The sequence below is a fragment of the Bufo bufo genome, chromosome 1 (genome assembly GCF_905171765.1).
Source record: "Bufo bufo chromosome 1, aBufBuf1.1, whole genome shotgun sequence".
NCBI classification, from domain to species: Eukaryota; Metazoa; Chordata; class Amphibia; order Anura; family Bufonidae; genus Bufo; species Bufo bufo.
In genome coordinates, this window is record NC_053389.1 from 155262038 (window position 1) to 155285429 (window position 23392).

At 45.4% G+C, this 23392-nt stretch overlaps 1 protein-coding gene across 9 annotated transcripts in view; it reads left to right on the top strand.

Annotated features, from left to right (window-relative positions):
* The window catches only part of GRAMD1B (GRAM domain containing 1B), a 332976-nt gene that overhangs the window by 267234 nt on the left and 42350 nt on the right, over positions 1-23392 (top strand). For 7 of the 9 annotated variants that reach the window (XM_040431019.1, XM_040431025.1, XM_040431049.1 and 4 more), the window contains one exon: positions 2725-2745. The exons of 1 other annotated variant lie outside the window; for it this stretch is intronic. In XM_040431019.1, coding sequence (XP_040286953.1) covers positions 2725-2745 — 21 coding nt within the window. Of the gene's footprint in view, positions 1-2724; positions 2746-18453; positions 18787-23392 lie in introns of those variants that run through there. One more of the 9 variants, XM_040431061.1, reaches the window with a different exon arrangement.

Sequence of the window (23392 nt, forward strand, 5' to 3'; positions counted from 1 at the left end):
TTCCATACAGCATTAAAATGTATGCGCTCCAGCGAGTCGAAGGGAGTTATTCCCAAAGCCTTGCGAGACTTTGGTGAATAACTTTGGGATATAAAATGTAAAGTTTAAAACCATTTGAAAACATGGATCCGAAGTCTGCTTCGGTACAGACTGGTACCTAGGTACCTAAGCCGACTTCGGATCCATGTTTTAAAATGGTTTTAAAGTTTAAAAATCAAATCCCGAAGTTATTCACCGATGTCTTGCGAGACTTTGGGAATAGTGCATTAAAAATAAGTTTTGAGCAACTCGACTCAGGATCTAGGATCTAGCTCTATTTGCTCAGCACTACCCGGTAGTGTTCCTCTCCATGCTCTTGAGGGGCAGCTGCCAAAGAGGAACCGGGACAGTCATTAGAGGGGTCTGAATTCTCCAGGTCTGGCCTGGGGTTTGAATTTTGTGGTGTAGTCTACCAACCTACACTGGTTGTCCATACTATGGAAAAGTGTAGTTCTAAGGTCCAGTGGGAGGACAGTATACAGGTTTTTGTTTTACAAATATTCCCTATTTGGACAAAACTTCCCCAAGTCAATTCATGGTCCGACATCCGTGACCAACCAAAACTGAAGCAACCCTAGAAAAAATGTTCAGTTCATTGTAATTGCTAGAAGAACTGACACGAGTTGTGGGACTGTTTCGGCCTGGCAGACGTGTGCCACCTCAATAAGCCTGACTTCCGTCTCCAAACCCTCCAAGCATTAGCAGACCTCCCAGGAGTCCATCTTTTGGAGGCATGGTCCCTCTTTTTGACCCGTCCCTCTTTGCTCCCTTTTAAATGTCCCTCTTTTTGATCTGAGGTATAGAGTTGCATCATTACATTTACAATATTGATCCAGAAAATGCTTGTCTGGTTCCTCTGTATATTAGAGCCTGCCTTATATATTATTTCATTATTGGATGCAGTTTGGATTTTAGAAGTTTCTATAGTCAGATAATTTTTGCGTTATTGTGTGCTTAGAAAACTATTGAAGTGTATAAATATGCAAGTAAACCAAAATTGTCCCTCTTTGTCCTTCCAAAGAGTTGGGAGGTATGCATTAGCCGTGTTCTTTTATGGTACTTCTATACAGTTTGTGATGCCATGGTGTCTCATAGATGTCTACAGAGGTTGATTATGTTCTGATATACTGGTCGATAGGAAACAGTGCTCTTCAGAAATTGATCTGCAGTTGTCAGTGCATTCTGGGAGTTGTAGTTACACAACTGCTACGTGTTTGCTGATTGGCTTATTGTTATTAATCGACTTAATGTGCAAAAGTACCAGAGCTGATGATTTCATTCTGCACACTTACCTGGAGCCCAGGCCGATCAGACACTTGTGCCCCTATCCGGTGAAGTTGTCCGACTTCAGTAAATAGCATTAATCATGTAGAGAAAGTTAATACAAGGCACTTACTAATGTATTGTGATTGTCCATATTGCCTCCTTTGCTGGCTTAATACATGTTTCCATCATATTATTCTCTGCTCGTTCCGAGGGGGTTATGACCACTTCTGCAGCGCGGTTACAAGGTAGACAGGAGCTGCTGAGCATGCATGCTTATGCTCGTTTCCACATTCCTGGCCACCAGAAAAGCCTGCGCTTTTTCTTATAGTGAGCAAGCACGGCCACCACTGCTGGATTTGAGGGTGGTCGTAATCATGAAAACGAGCAATGTATAATGTGATAGAAAAATGAATCCAGCCAGAAAAGGAAGCAATATGGATAATAACAATACATTAGTAAGTGCCTTGTATTAACTTTCTCTACATGATAAATGCCATTTGCTGAAGTGAGACAACCCCTTTAATAGGACATCCCCTTTAAATATTTTTTTTATTGTATTGAATGCAATTTTCAGCTGAACTCATTGATCATTTACCATAAATGTTGCTCAAGTGAATTTTACGATTATAATGCATACAGTCATAATAATTTCCATCTCCTCAGAGGAGGTAAAGGCTGTATATACATGCAGCAGTCACCTCCGCTCTACATTGTTCTATAGACTAGTGGAGCCACCAGCCGAAGGACCCCCAACTATTTAACTTATTATAAATATCTATTCTCTGGAAACTATTGTGAATTGGAGTAACCCACTATGCAAAGGACACGTAGAGGAGACGGCACTTGCTACTCGCCACCTACAACGCCTTGTAATGACGCCGCAGATACCTGTCTGGTCTGGCAGACTCTATGTAAAGTGGTGCACTTTATAAGTTACCTATTGCTGATAAGTTCCTGATATCACCCCACTTACAAACAATGGCAGCTCTAAAGATATTGCTGGTAGAAATAAATGAACTCACAGGAGGCATCAAATAAACCTAATATCTTTATTCTGTGTGCAAGAGATGGGAACTGTGAAATATTTGAATCTGTAGACCTTTTTATTTCTGTATCGTGTGAGAGGTGGGCTCCATAGATGTCCCATGTAGTGGTCACCTGCTATGGATGAGCATATCTGTACACTACTATTGTATCTCATGTACACTATGGTGGACGCTAGGTCTTCAGCCTAGAGAAAGACGGAGGGTGCTGTGGATTTTCACATGGGGAAAACTCGCTCTTCCAGTGATGATATAACATGTGCTATCTTTCTACATGACCTAGTTTTTCTTTAATCCTCATTTAACCCGTCATTTGAAATGCTCTCCAGTCTATCTAGAAGAATCTAGAAGTAACCTCTTTTCTTTCTCCTTGCAGAAGAGCCAGAGCTGGTACAATGTGAGTACACCTCGATTTTCCCATGCCTCATTTTGTGCATGTTCATGTTAAATGTCTTTGACTTTCCTGGCTTGCTGCATGAAATGAATGAGTTGCATGCACAGTACAGGTAAGTGCTGCCCTCTGCAGGCCTCGCTGTGGTATTGCTCCTCCCAGCTTTCAGTGAAACGTCTTTTTATCTTGAAACCATTTCATAACATTTCTAATGTTATGTGGAAATGAAACGAGGAGGATTGTTGAATGTGGTTGTAGTACCTGAAGAAATGACGCGGGCAGTGGGGTCACAGTGGGGTGTCTCGTCAAATCACAACCTGGACTTGTTGGCTCCACGTGGCCCATTCTTCTGATCTCTCTGGCTGGCTGTCCCCCTACACAGGCCAGCCAGTAGGGTCTAGTATGAATCGCACCCATCCGTGGGAGATGGACCATACATTGCATGCCCATTTTCTAATGGCTTTGACTAAAACCAGTCACATTAATGATGAGGCTACGTGGTTTGGTTCCGCATCCGAGCCGCATTTTTTTTTGCGGCTCGTGTGCGGACCCATTCACTTCAATGGGGCCGCAAAAGATACGGACAGCACTCCGTGGGCTGTCCGCATCCGTTGCTCCGTTCCGTAGCCCCGCCAAAAAATAGAACATTTCCTATTCTTGTCCGTTTTGCGGACAAGAATAGGCATGGTTACAATGGAGCCGCAAAAAAACACGGATGCCATACGGACGTCATCCGTGTTTTTTTTTGTTTTGTTTTTGCAGACCGCAAAACACATGTGCATCTAGCCTAAAGTTTCAAACCTCTTTAATGGCACTGACTCGCTGCCTTTGCTCAGGAGGTCCCAGAGCGTCTGAAAACGAAGTCTCCGTACACCTCTGTGTCTCTTCATTGTGAAACAAGAGTGTGAACGGATCAGCACCCACGGCTTGACAGAAGAATGTAGCCACTGAGCATGTACCTGTGGGAATAGGTTCGGTGAGCATGTTCCCTGACGTAGTTCAGGCAGTGGTACACAAACAACTGATTGGGTACTTACCTGCAGTGCCCAAGTCGGGGTAACTATGCTCCCTTGCTCCAAGTTTTCAGCTGTATTTGTATCCAGCTAGGGGACCCATGTCATGTGCATTGTATACCTTTCGGTCTAAAGGGATTTCTGGGATAATTCATCAATATCAGATCGGTGTGGGTCCGGCACCTCCAGTGATCAGCTGGTTCGAGCAGCAGTTGCTGGAAACTGTACAGTGGATGGAGCTGGAAGCAGAAGATCTGTCCGCTGTGCCGTTTTCGGAACCAGTGTACAGTGTATTCACTTGAATGAGAGCTGAGATGCAGTACCTACACTGCGGACCGATCTTCTGGCTCTGTCCTCTGTATAGTTTCTGGCGCCGGCGACTACTGAAAACAGCTGATCGGTGGGGGCTCTGGTTGACAGACCTCCTTCCCCACTGATCTAATGACATTGACCTATGCTGAGAATAGATCATCAGTATCTAAGTCTTTTAAGCTTTAATATAAAAGGGACAGTGCTTGCAAAACAAATACCATAATGGTCAAATAAAATGACTCAAAACATTTACAAAACAAAGGCAGAAGAGATCAGAGACTCCAACACCGGTTCCTACCGTCTCTTCTGCTTCCTGGAGGGCAGAAAAGAACAAGGGCGCATCTAATGGACCCTCATACACATTCAGTAGCCATCGACCGCTATCTCACTCTTCCATACATAACGTAAGGCTCGGCTGAACGTGTATATGTATTCTGTGGGGAGAAAGGAGAACAAAACGATCAGGTCAAATTGATGTTTGCGCTCTATCCTTCTGTTCTCCCGGGAGGTAAGCCGCCCCATAAGTGCCAGGCAGCAGCTTATCTGTGGAGAGTCGGGAGCTCACCATACACATTATAGTGTCGGTCGAACCCGCCTTTCAATACAATAGTGTGGGGGCCTTATGGTTGTCTCTCTTGAGTAAATGGCATTTTATCATGTAGAAAATGTTAAAGGGGGGGGGGGGGGTGTAAGCCAATCGCGGATGGGGATGAGCCTCCCCAGCATCACGGGTGACGCTAGGGAGTAGGGCTGCAGCTATCGACTATTTTTGTAATCGAGTATTCTGTCGATTTAATCCAATGATTAATCGAGTACTCTAATGACAAAAACTAATTAAAAGAGTGTTTTTCTTTATAAAAACTCATCAGCTTCCCCCCAGTGCCACCATCTCCCCCCTCCTAGGCATGTCCCCAGCGCCAGTACTTACCTTTTCTGTAGGGGCGCCGCTCCACAGCTCCTCATCATCTTCTCTGCGCGCTGCACTGTCGTCCTGACGTCGCACAGCGTCGGGTCATAGTGCGCGCTTACGTGCACTATGACCTGATGTGTCAGGATACAGTACAGTGCAGCGCGTTCACATGACACAAACAAATCTGCATCGAGGATTTTTTTTTGTCGAATTACTCGATTCAATCGTTTCAGCCCTACTAGGGAGGCTCATCCCTTTCACCGCCTGCCATTGGCTGCTCCCCCCGACACCAAATGTTTTCATCCGCGCATGGGGAGGAGAAGCAGCGGGGGCCATGTGGTGACGGGGAGCAAGGTAAGTAGAATCAGTGTGAGGGGCCCGGGCGTAGGGGGGAGCATTTATTAGTGCTTGATTGCAGGGTGGCCATAAGTAACCCCTGGATACGAGCAGTGTATAATGTGATGAAAAAATGAATTCAGCGCTAAAGCCTGCCCTGCTAGTGAGGTCACTGGGAGCACTGCTAGGCGGAAGCCTCCACCTAGCAGTGTAAGCAGTAAAAAAGCCCTTGCCCTGCTAGCTAGCGGAGGAAACCACTGCTATTACATGCAACAATCTCCTCCTTGCTCGTCCCCATGCTAGTGGTTTGCTGGTGGCAGATCGTAATTAGACGGCACAAGCAGCCGCTGGCAAATTATTTTTAAGCGTGCTTATAAATCGCAATTGCCCGATGAACGATCATTTGCTTGTTCATCAGGCAATCGGCGGCAGTATTGCCCCCCAAGATGATTGCTAATGATCATTCATACCAACGCTCGTTAATGATCATCTGCCGAAAAGTCGACAGGTGAAATACAGCCTATAGATCTACTCCCCTATTGTGTTTTAAGATGGCCGCTCCATTGTACAAATCAAGCACTTGTTACCTTATGTGTCACCCCTGTCTCCTCAAATATAGTAAGATGTCACGAGCAGGGCCCGCACTCCTCTTGTTTTGTTACTATGTTATTTATGACTCTATTCTTACTTGAACCCCCTGATTGTAAAGCGCTGCGGAATATTTTGGCGCTATTCTGTTACCAGTTGCCTACAGAAGTATTACCTTCATTAGTCATCAATGCTAGTGATGATCTATGGTTGGGTTTATTCTGGTGACACGCACGGATGTCTTCAAGACCCAGTTGCCTTTATAACGAGAGATTTTTGATTGGTAAAGAGTGACTAATGGGTAATAAACTTTTATCTAATCAGTTAGTTTTAAAAACAGGCCTGATAATGAATGTGGGATAGTTTTTTTTACAGCATAATAAATGGTGTTCAGGGGTTTCTGTTTTTACTCCTAACTGAGGTCAGTATAGATAAGGATTTATAGTGGTACCATGACACATTGGGAATATCCCTGGGAAACACCAGACTCCACATTCAGTAATCTGTTCAGTTAATACAGGAAACTCGACTGATATCACAGTGTTCTCCTAAGGGTACTTTCACACTAGCGTTTTTTCTTTTCCGGTATTGAGTTCCGTCACAGGGGCTCAATACCGGAAAAGAACTGATCAGTTTTTTCCTAATTCATTCTGAATGGAGAGCATTCCGTTCAGTATGCATCAGTTCAGTCCCTCTTACTATTTTGGCCGGAGAAAATACCGAACACAAAAATCCTGAACACTTGCCTGAATGCCGGATCCGGCATTAATTTCCATTGAAATGTATTAGTGCCGGATCCGGCATTAAAATTGCTGCATTGACTGATCCGTTCTTCCGGTCTGCGCATGCGCAGACCTTTAAATTTGTGAAAAAAATAAATACCAGATCCGTTTTTCCGGATGACACCAGAGATGCGTATACGGTATTTTAATGCATTTGTCAGACGGATCCGTCTGACAAATGCCATCCGTTTGCGTCCGGAACTGCCTGCTGGAATCCTCTGCCGCAAGTGTTGAATGTAAAACCACCAAACAATATAGGAACTGGCTGGATGTCAGACGATGTGTGTATATAAAGCCGCCATTCAATGTGTGCAGCTAGTCTAATTTCACACAGAGTTACCTTCACTTAAAGGCTCCAAGCAATATATGGAACTGGCCTCATATCAAACAGGGTCACCACAAAACCTCTACACAATATAAAGAACTAGCCTGATATCACATGGGATACATATAAAGCCTCTATACCAATGATGGCGAACCTTTTACGGACAGAGTGCCCAAACTGTAACCAAAAACCCATGTATTGCAAAAGTACCCACACGGCAATTTAACCCGAATACTACAATCCAATATAGTAACTTCCATGTACTTTATCATTTAGCTATAATAGCCTGCCTACATCCAATCTGCTGCCTGTGCCGTTCATAGTGCGCCCTGCGCTGATGAATGGCAGGAAAAGTCTAAGGCATATTGGTACACCATAGACATTATCCAGGGTGCGGGTGCCCACAGAGAGGACTCTGAGTGCCACCTCTGGCACACGTGCCGTAGGCTCGCCACCACTGCCCTATACAATTTAAACACCTAGCCTGATATCACATGGTATACATATAAAGCCTCTATACAATATAAAGAACTAGCCTGATATCACATGGTATACATATAAAGCCTCTATACAATATAAACACCTAGCCTGATATCACATGGTATACATATAAAGCCTCTATACAATATAAACACCTAGCCTGATATCACATGGTATACATATAAAGCCTCTATACAATATAAACACCTAGCCTGATATCACATGGTATACATATAAAGCCTCTATACAATATAAAGAACTAGCCTGATATCACATGGGGTGCATATAAAGCCTCTATACAAAGTAGAAACTAGCCTGATATAACACCATGTGCACGGAGCCCCAGATCACGGCACACAGGCTTCTGCACGGTCAACCATCATCTTTAGGCTACATGCACACGACCGTATGTGTTTAAAACTGACAAGAATAGGACATGTTCTATTTTTTTTTTTGTGGGTCTACGGAACGGACACACGTTGTGTGTTTTTTTTTTTTCCGCGGAACCATTGAAATGAATGGGTCCGCATCGTATCTGCAAAAATAAACGGAACGGACACGGAAACAAAATACGTTCGTGTGCATGAGGCCTTACAGAGCGGGGCATGTACTTGATAGTCCATCTCAGGAGAGGCTTCTAGGATGAAAAAGAGGAGTCCTAGTAAATGATGCCATTACAGAAGAGTCCCATTTTAACAGCGTTAGGCCTCATGCACACGACTGTTACCCGTATTGCGGCCTGCAAACAGCGGGTCCGCAATATGCGTGCACCAGTTGTGTGCTCCCCACATCACGGATATATATTCACTTGAATGGGTCCGCAATCCGGAGGTGCGGTGCGGAACGGAGGCACGGAACCCCACGGAAGCACCACTGAAGCAACGTGTTCTATTTTTTTGCGGTGCGGCGGATCACAGACCCATTCAAGTTGAATGGGTCTCGATCCTTCCCGGCGCTGCACGGACGTTGCTCGTGCAAACTGCGGTCCCTAATGCACGGAACAGCCGTGTGCATGAGGCCTTAGGAGAATGTCAGTGTGTTAGGATAGGTGCCAGTCGTACATTATAGTGTGACCTGTGAATGCTCTGCGAGACTGCGACCCTGGTGTCTATAGCTTCAGGAAGCAGATATGTAAACCCTGCAGCACACACTTCCATAGTGGTGTAGATTACAGCTCCTATATATAAACAGTTCAGGGATAGGCCCGCTCCTCCCTGAGTCCACACAGTACATTCAGCCATGTCTCCTTGGTTCAATTCCAGGGGTGCAGTCACCACCCGCCTGCTCTTCTACAAATAAACAGCCTGAGAGAGAATTGAGAAGACTGTAATCTATCCAGAGAAGGGGCGCAGGCCTGTGTAATTACAGGGAAGATGTGCACTGACCTGTGGAATAGAACAGTTCTGTCATAGGCTGAACCAGAACCCTGCAAGATCCAGAGGCGTTGTGCTCAATATGCCGCTAGATCCTTAACGCTGGGTTCACACCAGAGCGTTCTGAAAGGAGCGCTCTGTATGCGCGATTGTACGGGCGTTTACAAGCGCGCATACAGAGACAAGTGAACACACATTGTCGCGCGTTCCCGAAAGTCTATGTACGGGAACGCGCGACAAACGCCCAAAAAAACGCTCATGTACTTGTTTGAGCGTCGGGCGTTTTACAGCGCGATCGTACTCGCTGTAAAACGCCCAGGTGAGAACCATTCCCATAGGGAAGCATTGGTTTCTCCTTGTTGAACGTTTTACAGCGCATAGGAACGCGCTGTAAAACGCTCAGGTCTGAACTGAGGGTAAAGGGATTCTGTCACCTTTTCACCCTATAGAGATGCGGACATGCACGGCTAGAGTGCCACTAGCATGTCCGCAATATACCTGTCCCATATCTCTGAGTGGTTTTATTGAGTGTAAAAAATGATTTTATATATATGTAAATCAGCCTGGTAAGGAGCGCAAGGGGCTGTACTAACCATTCTGGAGCCCAGCCATGCCCCCCCTGTATCCACGAATCTCCTCCTTGCTCACGAAGTCAGATTGCTGTAATCTCGCGATTCGCGAGCTCGTGCATGCGCAGTGTCGGCATAGTGTTCCTTCCCTGTGCTGGTATCGGCCTCAGGGAAGGAACTGTGCATGCGCGAGCTTGCGCACCGCGAGATTACGGCGATCTGACTCCGTGAGGAAGGAGGAGATTCGTGGATACAGGGGGCGTGACTGGGCTCCAGAACGGTTAGTGCAGCCCCTTGCGCTCCTTACCAGGCTGATTTACATATATATAAAATCATTTTTTACACTAAATAAAACCACTCGGAGATATGGGACAGGTATATTGCGGACATGCTAGCGGCACTCTAGCCGTGCATGTCCGCATCTCTATAGGGTAAAAAGAGGTGACAGAATCCCTTAAGAGCACTTCCCTCCTAAACGAATTAAGATATCAGATTGCTTTTCTTTTTTAAATTTTGTAGTTAAATCCTTGGAACAGACAAGCTGAAAACATTTAAAGGGATTGTCCAGGATTTTTTTATTTTTTATTTGCACCCCAGCCTGGACTACCTGTGAAGAAATCCATTCTCGCCTGCTCCCCTCCTCCCCATTTTATCTCCTGGGCTCTCTTCACTGGTATTCTGGACCCATCTGCTGCAGTCACTGACTGGCCTCAGTGGTGTAATGTCTCCAAGTGGCATGTCACTGCTGGGTCATGTGACACTTTGGGACATGTCACTGTCCAGGCTAATTATTGGCTGCAGCGACGCCCACATACTTACCAACATTTAGGGACAATGAAAACCCTGCTCTCCTGAGGACGCCCAACTCTGCCTGGAACCACCCATTTATAGTCGGGGTTATCAATAGCCCCACACATTTTTAGCCCGGGACAGCCCGAATTTGCCAGGATAATTGGCAACTATGAACAAGTGACCCAGTCTGTGTAGAAGTTGACAAACTGGGATCAGAAGTCCAGTGAAGTGAGGCAGGGAGCAGGTGAGTATGGATTTCTCCACATGTACTCGGGTTCGGGTTATCGAAGTATCCCGTTATGGATTCTAAATTCCGTTATGGTCCGTGGTAGCGGAATCCATAACGGGATACTTCGATAACCCGAACTTTAGATGCCGAACTTAAAACACAAGTTCTCTCAACACTAATGCTGATGTAAAATGCACCAGAAGGGGGTTGTCCAGTCCAAAAAAACAAACATATCCTTAAATGTGTTAAACAACTTCCTAGAACTTGCTATTTTACCGGACAACCCCTTTAAGAGGTGCACATTTCCAGCATAAATTTGCAGCCTAATTTATGCTAATTTGTAGCCTAAACCTCTGTCCATGGGAGACCATTCCCACTACAGCTAAACCCCAAGCACTTTTCTCACCACTTCTAATTTGTGACCAGAAAAGGGCAAAACAGCAAAAAGTCAAGCCTTTTTGCTCAAAATATGTGACTATTCTAAATAGGAATCCTGGCATAAATGGGTTATGCCCCCTGTGCTTCCATTCCTCACCATTTTCAAGATCTCTGCTTGCTGCATTTTTGTGTAGGTTCAGTGGCTGACACGCTGTCCAACTCACATGGGTGCAGAGCTGATGATCTAAAAGGGTTTTTGCAACCGCTGAAGTTAAATGATGCTTCCATTCACGGACAGTAGTTTCTGTCATTATAGTAATATTGTATAGTTGAAGGTAAACTTTTATACATCAGGAAAACCCTTTCAGTAGGAACTATAATGGCCAATGACGAGGAGAAGAATTTTTACTGCAGACCATATGCAGTTGGTTCCATTGATCAGAAACGATCATTTTCTTATCGGAGATGACGATCATATTGATGCTGCAGCCAGTTCACTGACATTATATGTGCGGACTTTGTGCTGACAGCACACTGATATCTACTCCAGTAACATCCACGATCACTTTAGAGAATTTATGTAACTGTCCATCACGTGTAAGAAGACAAGCCCCACTGTACGGCAGATCTGCACGCCAGTGACCCCCGCTCATTTATTGGCTCCAGCATGAATAGATAGCTTTTCCTGTTTTCTGTGCATGTGGTTCCATGACCGGAGGGGCGAGTCTCCCTCCTCCACCCTCTTATCTCACGGTCTTAGCCACTGGTTTTCTTTTCATTTTTTTCATTCTTTCCTTTTGAATGGATAGACGTTCCAGGAGTTGTGCATCCACATGCAGCTCGGCTGTGTCCACCCTACTAATAAAACCCAGCCCCAGGTACAGTCCTATTCTCTGTGCTCATAACCCTAAACCCTGCTATGTAGAGTCTGTAAGGACACCAAATGCCGGAATTCTAGCTTAGGCTGGGGACCATGAAAGAAGGATTCTGGGATCACAATCTGGCAACGATACCTGGTCTGCTACCTGAGCGGTAAACCGCTGGTCTAGCCGGTGTATGTGGCAGTACGCCATTACTTTATTTTTATGGATACGTTGAAGTCCCAGTAATTTTTTTTGTGGTCCTGTCCCTGTGCTGCCTAGGAGTCCCTGCTCTGGGTGTCCTGTGCTTTCACTCTGCTTAGGGGCAGCACCATGTATGATATAATGAATAAAGGGCATGCAGCACGCCAGACCTGCAGGGTATAGCGAAGCGAGGTCACGGTTATAGGCAATCGAGGGTTGCTCACTGTATTGGAGAACCCTGGGCAGGCATGCGGCAGTGAAGGAGAGGTAGACACAGTTCCTCTGGGGCACACTCTGTATATAGGGACCAGGCCTGATGGTGGATGAGGTGCCCTGGATGTTACAGGTATTTTTAGTGCCTGGGGCAAGGTCCCTGTTGGATTCGTGACGCCAGTGCCTGTAACGGTGGCACACCGGTTTATAGGAGGAATAACTGAGTACTCAGTGGATAAACCAAACGTTTCTTTACTTGGTGAACACAGTCCAACTTTGTACATACAGTTATAGGTGATAGTGATGATAATGCAGTCCCTTGGACAATACTTCACAAGCAGGTAGACTTTAGATGGTGGCAAGTAGTAATCATGCAAGATACTTGGAGGACACAACGGTTAATGCGTTGCAGTGCAATGCTGCTCTATCCCCTTCAGCTATTCTAGCTGGCTAGATCCCAAGGCCCGGATGCCTAAATACTGGCTTTAATCCTTGGTATATAAATTCTCTCTCCAGTATTGACCCTTGCTCTTTACTTTATAGATCCTCTGCCCATCAGGTTACTTATCTGACTTGTATTATCCTTGCTTGGTTGGGCAGCTGCAGGTTTCTCCCAGGAGGTCCATTCCTACTACTGGGGTAATCTTCTGAGCTAACTGAGGCTCACTTGCTCCACAGGTAGGCTAGGATCCCTCTACTAGCCCCCTGGTAACAACTAGAAGCCTGGGCTGTCTAGCTGCATGTCAGGAGGAGGCCCTCAGCATATCACTGGCTGGTGCCTTCTAACTTGTCTCTGCAGACTCCTGACTCTGAACTCCCTCTCCCTGTCTGGGCCTGGACATTTATACTAGGGGCTCCCTATCTCCCTCTAGTGTCTGGGATGTCTAACTACACCCAACTAGGCCTGCTATTGCATCATACAGGGGAACATTGCATATAAAAACACATTAGAAAAGACATTAAATGCACACTTAAATATAACATTACTGTCCCTTGTGAGTAGGAGGAACGCACACACCAATTGACCCTTGTGTAGTGCCCACCTTTACCTAGTGGGACACTACAGGCATATCCCCAACATCCCAAAGCACTGTCTTGCCTGAGGATACCCATGTATATTTAGATTTTATTCTGTCTCTTTTAGGTGGTCACTGCCCGGTCATGAACCCAGGACTGCTGAATGGGAGGCAGACTGTCTAAGCAGTGAGCCACAAAGGCCACCTCCATAGAATTTCCTTGCACAATGTACTGGTATCTACAGATACATCTCCATGTATACCAGTACATTGGATGGTTGTGTTTTTTGTTTTTAGTTTTTTTTTTTTTTTTTTGAAAGGGGGGAAAAAAGATGAATGATCATTTTAGATATTTATTATGCACGAATACTTTTTTGGCAATTACAAAATTCTAGTAATCACAAAACTATCCATTTTATAGAAGAGCAATTAAAATAATGTATGCGACGTTTCCATCAAATGACGGAAATGAACAACACTTGGCCAAACCCAGTGACTATAATAGGAACTGGTTTCCATTAGAAGGCAAGACAGTGCAGCATGCTGCCCTATTCTGTCCTGTATCTTTGACAGAATTGATAATGGACGCTCCTGACGGCTCCTCCAGTACATATGTTTGGCGAAACCTAACATGAACTTCTGGGCATGTAATCAGCCCCCCCATCCGTCACAGCATACTTGCTCTCTAATTATCACATATAGGGGAACTCCGTAAAAACGAAACCCGTTAAAACTATGGCAGAATTTCGGGGGGGGGGGGGGGGGGGGGTGTTATACTCCATTTGAATTTTTTTTTTTAGTCTTCTGCTATATCGTATGAAATATAAGGTAAGTAAAAAATGCAAAAACGGATAATCACTCATTCTTTAAGGGATTATGAGGCCTCTTTTGGGTTGTCTGAGTGTTTAATACTGATGACATATCCTCAGGATAGATAATCAGTATCTGATTGGTGGGGGGTCTGACTCCCGGCATCCCTGCCCATCAACCGTTTGAAGACCCTCGGGTGCTCCAGTGAGCACTGCTGCCTCTTCCTAGGCCTGTGACGCCATGTTCATGGGTCACATGGCCTAGGTACAGCGCAGTCCCATTCAAGTGAATGGAACCGAGCTGCAGTACCAAGAACAACCACTATTCAATGGCTGGAGTTGGGCCCCCACTGATCAGATGCTGATAACCTATCCTGAGGATAGGTCATCATGTATTAAACACTTTAGTTAGACGCACTGACCCCCGTATCATGTCTGTGATCAGCTTTAGGGCTCATGCGCACGGCCTTGCCCGTATTGGGGCCCGCAAACAGCAATATACAGGCACCGCCTGTGTGCACACCGTATTACGGATGGAACCGTGAATGGGTCCGCAAACCGAAAGGAGCGGTGGGGAATGGAGGCACATGTTCTATTTTTTTTTTTGCGATGCGGACGGATTACGGACCCATTCAAATTGAACCCCACTATAAGAAGCCAAGTGACCAGTGTCTGTGAAACCTGAGGCGTTGGCATGGATTCAGCTCCTCAGACTGTGCTGGTGGAGCGGCATTGTGTGCATGGATGGAAGCAGAAAACCCTCTCATTAGTACTAATAATAAGAGGCCGCTTGTTACCATGAAAGCGGCCATTGTGTGCAGTTCCTTTTCCATCTGATCTGCTGAGGAGGAGCAATACTGGTCAGTCCAGTGCCATGGGAAGGATGTGTGCGGTCCCCATGAATGTCTTTGTGCTCTCAGGTTTTCTCTGTTACTGCATGTTGTCATGTCTCCTGTTTTCTCTTCCTCAGCATGAACGACAGCACATACGCAGAGTAAGATTCCTCGTAGTGCTCTTCCCGATCCTCCTCTGCCATAGGGGCAGTGCTATTAGTATGAGATGGGGGTAGTTGTCCTACGCTGACGATAATATACTCCTCTTCTATTCAGTGTACTACATTTACAACATGTCCTATTATGTCCTCCAGCTTCCCCCCCCACCCTTCCCTATATTATAATAGGAATGTCTTGATTATGTTGCACATTGCATTTATTACTCTGCCGTCGCCAGCCCCTTCTCTAATTAGGCCTCAGCCTGCCCCCATCTGTCATTTTGGAGGCTTCCTCCCATCCATTCCCTACCAGGAGGTACCAGCCTGTCCCGGCGCTGTGTGTTTACCCTGCAGTTAATGTTCCATCTCTTTCAGGTCCTTATCTCTCAAACTTTGAGTGTGAGCCAGCAGTACCCCCCGCCACCGTAGTGTACCTACCTCTGTACAGGCACAGGTGCAAAGTCAACTTCCACATATTGCACTCATTTACCTTGTAAATCCCTGGATTCAATCGCAGATGTGTAACTAGCCAAAGCGAATCAGTTGTCCTCATCGATCGGCGGCCCCGCTGAGTAAGAACGTAACGGAGATCTCTGGACATTATTAGATGAAATCCACCTCTGGGGGTAGCAGATCTGTTAATAAAAGATTATTTATGGCATAATGTACTATGGGTCCCAATTCCCTTCAAGTTCCAAGATCTCTGCTTGCTGTAAGTGAATGCAAGTGCTGGATTTGGCACATGGCGCCAATGAATTTCCTATTCACTGAGAGCTAGCAAAAAAACTGTGGAAAAGAATAGAGCACAATATTCTCATCATTACATAAAACTGGATAATCCCTTTATTTGTCAGTAGTATATTGTAGGATTAGGAAATGGTATATGTCTAGCGTCCCAGAGCTTTAACCTCCAATGGTTACTTTTTCTTGAAGGAGTTCCATGATTATACCCAGTTTTGGGCTTAAAGGGGTTGACTATCTTTTTAGCTGACCTATCTTCAGAATGGCTCATCAATATGTGCTCCATGGGTGCCGACACCTGGCACCGTCACTGATCAGCTGTTTGCGACAGCCACGGACGTCGGCGGCTTAACAGCAGACCGATCCGGAAGCGGAAGGCTCCATCCACTGTGTAGTAAGACTCTGGTCCCGCCATCTCCCTGTGCTGATGCTGCCTACAGCAGGATAGCCACTGATGAGGACGATCGAACACTGGAGCCTCCCCTCGTATACCCTGCACCTCTCCCTAACAGTGGGGAATAAACAGTTTATCAGATACATGTTCATTTAGTTTTAACTATGATTAAAGGGGTATTCTGGTCATAAGAAATGATCATGTGAACGGGGGGCTCCATACCTCTAAATAAATGTAGCAAGCAGTCAAGCATGCACATGCCGCTCCATTCATCGTCTATGGGACTGGTGGAGATAGCGGGGTACATATGTGTATATTATAGGATGCATTTACAGGTCGTGTCTGCTATGCAGGGACAAGCGTCTGGTGGTAAATGAAGTCTGTCACCTGGAAATTGTATTGTAGGGCTGCTCAGCTGCATGTCCTGATACCTTTTCATTTAGTGATCTGTTGCTTCATTCTGGTGAAAAAGCACTTTAATTAAGGGGTTGTGTGTGTTCGGAGGGAGGAGGGTTGGCAACCCTGTTTGTCCTGGGCAGGCCTGTGGTGGGAAGCATACTTGCCTGCTTCCCAATGCTGGCTCCTGTGTTCTCCGGCCTCTGCTGCGCTGTTCGTTGGATATAAACTACCAGTTTGACACTGGCTGCAGCGGTGACCTGACCAGCTGACATGACGCAAGGGGGCAGTTCACCACTGCGGTCAGCAACTGGCAAGCACCGAAGGCTGGAGAGTGCAGGAGTCGGGAGCCAGGGTCCTGAAGCGGGTAAATGGGCTACCTTTTTCAGGTCTGCCCATGGGGGGGGATGTCAACCAAGCCCCACACACGCACACAAACATGCACAACCCCTTTAATGCAAATGAACAGTACTATTATCCATATAAAAAAAAAAAAGCAATTAAGTGCACCTAGGGCAAGCCACTCTGTGCACCCTTGCTCCTCCTGCTTCCTCTTCCCTCCCCACCCTCTCCTTCTTGATTGATGGCCAGGCTTGATGGCTTTGCAGCAATTGGGCTCTGTCAGTCATGGTGAAGGAGGGGTTACCCATGGCAGCAGGAGAAGCAAGGGTGCACATGGGGGCTTGAGTCCACCCTCAGTGCACTGAACTGCTCATTTACATATGGATAAAAGTTGAAAGAAATCTCCAGAATGAAACAATGGCTTACTAAGTGAAGGCTATCATTACATTCAGCTGGGTTGCTCCTGCAATGTATTGTGCCTGGCTTCACAGTGAATTGTCTGGTGACAGACACCCTTTAACTCTGCGAGCAGTGGTATTCCTGTCAAAATATCAGGATAGGTCATCAATATGAGATCGGTGGAGATCCAACTGTTTAAAGAGGCAGCGGCGCTCCAGTGAGTGCCCTTTCCTAAGCCAAGTAAATGTGGCAGAACTGCAGTACCAAGCACAGCCACTACCCACTGGATGGCGCTGTACTTGGTAAGTGGTGAGGAGGCTGTGGTACTGCAATACACCGCCTGCTCAAACACCTTATCGGCAGAGGTGCTGGGAGTTGGAGCCGCACCGATCTGATGCTGATTACCTATCCTGAGGATAGGTCATCTATATCGGAATTTAGGAAAACCCCTTTAAATATGAGGTGAGCTAACTTATGGCAATCTTTTTTCTTTTTCTTTTTTGCCGTGGATCCTATTAAAATGAACAGCATTTCTTGACGGTGGGGGTTTCTAGATTCTCCCTTCCCCCTCTCAAAGTTTCCAATCAAGGGAAAATGCCCGAATTTTTACCTTGTACTGATTTTTTATTTCCCCCCCCCCCCCCCCCCCCCCATATGAGTGTTGCCAGATCAGCTGTCATATGGTACGACTCTATACCAGTGTGGAGCCCTTAAAAAGGGGCTACAGTTACATCTAGCATTGATGTGACATCCAAGCTGAAGTTCTAGAACATGTATATAAAATTGCACTCTGGGACTTGTAGTGCAACTTGGAGAGTCTGTATTTAAGGCTATATGAATAAACCGCGTGCTGGTGCATACAGGAGGTTCTGCTACAGGTTGCAGCCAGTTATTGATTTTGACTGAAACCTCCGGATGACTAATGATCAGGTAAGTTTGTTCTAGGTTTCGATCACTGGGTGAGGTGGAGGAGCAGGTCGTTGACCCTTCCAGCAGGTTCTCGATGCTGGGGATCCTGGACATTTAGGGTTCAGTGCACGGTAGTGACTCCTGGCTGGGACTTTCTTGGGCTGGGGTTGCCTGTGTTTATCTGGCATGCTTCCTGCCTCTTCCTGCTGTGTGTTTCTCTGGGATAACATCTGCTGGGGGCTGTACTGACACGGGTTACTGTAGGGCACAGGCCCACGTGGTGTTCCTGGAGGAGGGAGTGACTGGAAGTTGTATGAGCATGTGTGAGGGGTAGCTATAGTGTGAGCAGGACACTGTACAGAGAGCACTGCCAGCTACTTACTCCGCTTCTCTCTATGGATAGTCCTCTAGTTTTTGGGAGGATCAACGAGTAAAGTTTCGAGACCCTTTGTTGGGAAGATATCCCCTGGGAGGGGTGGTTCAGGCTGAAAATGAAGGAAGAGGCAGAAGCTGAAACATTTGACATGATGGACGATGAGGACTACATGGAGCAGCAGATGACGGATACCGATGACTGCCTGGCAGAGTGGCAGGCGGACTCTGCGCAGGAAGAAGCCTTGCTGTGGTATATGGACCAGCTGCAGTACTGTGCCCAGGGTCATGATGAATATGAAGAGGTTCCAGCTGTGAGTGCCAGCCTGATGCATGCAGGACTTTGTATGTTTGCAGTCCACATGTACCTTTCTGCACATAAGCATACATTAAATATACATGGATACAACACGGTAATACACACACAGCAAACACGTGCACTGTGCCAGTCTATGCGGTATCTTTACCTTATTACACACTAGACAGATACCCGTACCTTGTAGATCCCATCTGTTGTGTATAGTCAGTTCTATCGAGTGCAGTTGTTACACGGTTGTCTGTCTTTTGCTCTGGATGTGAATGTGTCCTGGTAACTTTTGGTTGCCATTTTCCTATATTTAGCTGTATGTGCCTCCTCCTGTGACTTCCATTATTTTTTGTTAGTGGCAGCCTCTTCTCGCATTTCTTCTTGCTGGCTGAAACTGGGGTCCGCCCTATAGCCTAAATTCCTCTGTCTCGCTTTCCAGCAACGATTGTTACCATCACATGACCGATGTTATATCATGACTTGTACAGAACTGGTGTTGAGATATGGCCTGTAATAACCTTGCGTGGGCTCGACACAGTCTTGTCACACCACAAAGTCAAAGAGAGGAAATGAAGATGGAGGTTTTACTGCATACACCCACAATCTTTTTTAAGTGGGGCTTATGCTGGATTTATAGAGCCCGACCTCCGGGACGATTAGCGGGAACAAACTTTCCTATGAACGCTTGTTCCCAATAATCTGCCCGTCTAAAGGTACCACATATCGCCCGATGGACGAGCCGAACAATCATTCATGGGGTAAAATGATCAGAGGTGCGGACACCTCAATCATCGTTCTCGGCAGCAGGTTACTTGTCTAAACAGCACTCTGCTGCCCAGCAAAAATGATTTTGTAGGGGGCCGAGCGTTAGCAGAAGCCATCGCTTATCCACATACCGTGGAGTTGATCACTGCATGTAAATGGAGTCCCTTCCCGACAATCAGCTGCTCTTCGCAGTGTCTAAATGTGCCTTTAGTCTAAAGTTAAGGGCAAGAAGGGCCAACGACGACCAAAGCCCCAGTTATCTCCAATAAGATGGGACTCCAACATTGTTTTGTCTGACTGGTCTGTGGCAACCAATCTCCAGTCTTGGGCCCCATTCGCACGGCTGTGTTTTTAGATTTCTTTTTTATCAGATGGTTTTTATGGTTACTTTTTTAAGGCTACTTTCACAATTGCGGCAGAGGAATCCGGCAGGCAGTTCTGTCGCCGGAACTGCCTGCCGGATCCAGCAAAACGTATGCCAACTGATTTCATTTTAAGACTGATCAGGATCCTGATCCGTCTTACAAATGCATTGCAAGAACGGATCCGTCTGTCCGTTTGTCATACGGACAAACGGATCCGCAGACCGGAAGGACAGATCCAGAATTCCGGCATTCAGGCAAGTCTTCCGTTTTTTTGGCCGGAGATAAAACCGTTGCATGCTGCGGCTTTATCTTTTGCCTGATCAGTCAAAAAGACTGAACTGAAGACATCCTGATGCATCCTGAACGGATTGCTCTTCATTCAGAATGCATGGGGATAAAAGTGATCAGTTATTTTCCGGTATAGAGCCCCTAGGACGGAACTCTATGGCGGAAAAGAAAAACACAAGTGTTTAAAAGTACCGTGTTAAAGCGTTTCATATGTTTTATTAAATTTTTTACTTTTATTGACAAATCCATCAAGTTTTTGCACATCCTGACTGATTGCAACTCATTTTTGCCTAATCAGTGCTTTGAGTTTATCACAATTTCTTTGTTTCTCAAAGGGATTGAGATCTGGGGAGTGTTCTGGCTATAGATCCAAAATGTCAATGTTTTGTTCATGGAGCCACTTGGTTATCACTGACCTGATCCATCATGCTGGAAGAATCATTGTTCATTACCAAATTGCTCCTGGATAGTTGGGAGAAGTTTCTCTGGGAGGATGTTTTGAACTTATTTTGAGTGAGTCCACTCCCTTGGATAAATGCAACCCCACACATGAATGGTCTCTGGATGCTTTTCATTTGGCATGACACAGTCATGGTAGCACTCACCTTTTCTTCTTTGGACAATCATTTTTCCAGATGTCCCAAAAAGTCTGAAAGAAGTTTCATCAGAGAAAATAACTTTACTCCAGTCCTCTGCAGTCCAGTCCCTGTACTTCCTGGAGAATGTCAGTCTGTCTAATGTTTTTCTTGGAGAGAAGTGACTTTTTTCTGCTGCCCTTCTTGACCTCAGGCTATCCTCCAAAAGCCTTTGCTTTACTGTTTTTGTCAACAGTAAAGCATCCTGAGACCTTTCATATGAGGGGTCGCTTCTCATCCAAGGGAGTGGGCTTACTCACAATTTTGCCTAAGAACACTTCCATGAATAAAGAATGGTATCTAAACATCCTCCAAGAGCAACTTTTCCCAACCATCTAGGAGCAATTTGATGATGAACAATGCCTTTTCCAGAATGATAGAGCACCATGTCACAAGGCAAAAATGATAACCAAGTGGCTATGTGAACAAAACATTGACATTTTTGATCCATGGCCAGGAAACTCCACAGAACTTAATCTCATTGAACCTTTGGTCAATCCTCAAAAAGCAGGTAGGCATCAAAACGCAGAAACTGTAATGAAACTATTGATCAGGCAAGGATGGGTTGTCATCAGTCAGGATTTGGCCCAGAAGCTGATATCCAGCATGCTGAGACGAATTGCTGAAGTCTTAAAGAAGGGTCAACACTGGAAATATTGAGTGTTTGCAAAAACTTTATGGATTTGTCAATAAATGGTAAAAAAATAAATAAAAATGCTTATGAAATGCTTATAACCGTACATCAGTATAAGCATTTAAAAAAAAAAAAAAATCTGACGAAAGGATCTAAAAACACTGAAGCAACAAACTTTATGAAAACCAAAATTTGTGTCAGTCTCTAAACATTTGGTTATAACTGAAGCTTGTGTTACTGTAGATTATTGGTATATTACTCACAAATCTCCTTTGGTATAGCATAGATCAGGCATCCTCAAACTGTGGCCCTCCAGCTGTTGCAAAACTACAACTCCCAGCATGCTTGAACAGCCTACGGGTATCAGCCTACAGCAGGGCATTGTGGGAGTTGTAGTTTTACAACAGCTGGAGGGCCACAGTTTGAGGATGCCTGGCATAGATTCTCTGGCCTCACTGCTGCCTCTGTACCATCACATTAGTCATCTGTCATGATGTATGTATATTGGGAGTATAGACATTTTTAAGAAATCTCAGCACATATTTCCATGAATAGCTCAACCTATAGCAATCCATACCATGGGAACATGAGGCGAACACACAATGGCATGCAGTGACAGGCAGCGTCATGTTCTACTATGTAAGATGACCCTGATACTGGAAGCCAGACTGGGAAAGGGGCCTGGAGTTTAAAGTAACCTCATAAGACTCCCTGACCTAGGAGAACTGTCTGTGTCCACCAGCCACAGGAGACTCCTGGAAGTGATTGCTTTTCAGGGGATGACTATAGATAGGAGACTATGAGAAGAATGCAGAGAATCCCCTTCTGTGGTCTATGAATAGGCAGCACTGTTCACATTTGTGGCACACTGTGACTAATGTGAATGTGGTGCAGAGTTTGCAGTGGGTGGTATCTCTGTCATGGCAACTTCATATTGTACTGTATGCTCCTCATACTTGGACTGGCAGGGCATCAATCTCAGCAACATGCATCATAACCTGCCTTTATATGGTTCCATATGATGAGATCAACAGGTGTTATTTGCTGTCCCTCAGCTCCCAAAACTAAAAACCACAGAAGTAAACCAGGAGAGTTGTAAGGGATAAATGTCCGATTACCTACAATCTTCTTCGAAAAGGTCTTGATGACTTGGCAGAAGAGGTCTCATCACTATAGATATCATGGATGTCGGGGGATTAGCATCACAGTCACATCTGCATGGATGACCTATCAGAGTTTCTAAACACCTAGGGCGCTGACCACACGAATGGCAGTAATGAGGAAACGGTGAAGAATCCTGAAGATGGGTATTTTACTTAGAGAAAACCATTTTAGAAGGATTTGGGGAGATAAAAACAAACTCAGACAAGCTCCTTAAGAAAATATACTTGCAAATTAAGTGAAGCTGGATGGTCGAGGAGCTCGACAGAGCTTGGTTTTGGTAATTGTGGGGTATTGACGGGCTAACCAAAGCCCTCCTGTGAAATGTCCCAGTGCTATGTCATGACATTTAGTGGTGTATATACCCTGTCAGCTAGTTACACCTTGGGTACATCTGCACATAGAAAGTACATGCTGCATTAGAGAAGATATTAAGAACAATGTATGTTGGGTGCATCTGTCCTGTGATAGGAAACAATTTAGTACCTGATTATTTTCATTATATATAAAGCCATTGTATGTAGAGTAGGGTATGTACACCTTTAATAATCATCACTGACTGCTGTATGAAAGATGTGTCGTTCCTGACCAGTACACTTCATTCGACTGGTAGATCAGGGCTTATCACTGTGTGTCTCCTATATAATAAAAAAAACCATAGATGTTAGATAAACAGATCTCATGGAGCTGATTATGTTTGGCCCTTTAACAGACCTTGGAACAATGAAGTAGATCTGTAATTGTAGTTGCACCTCGGATCAGGTG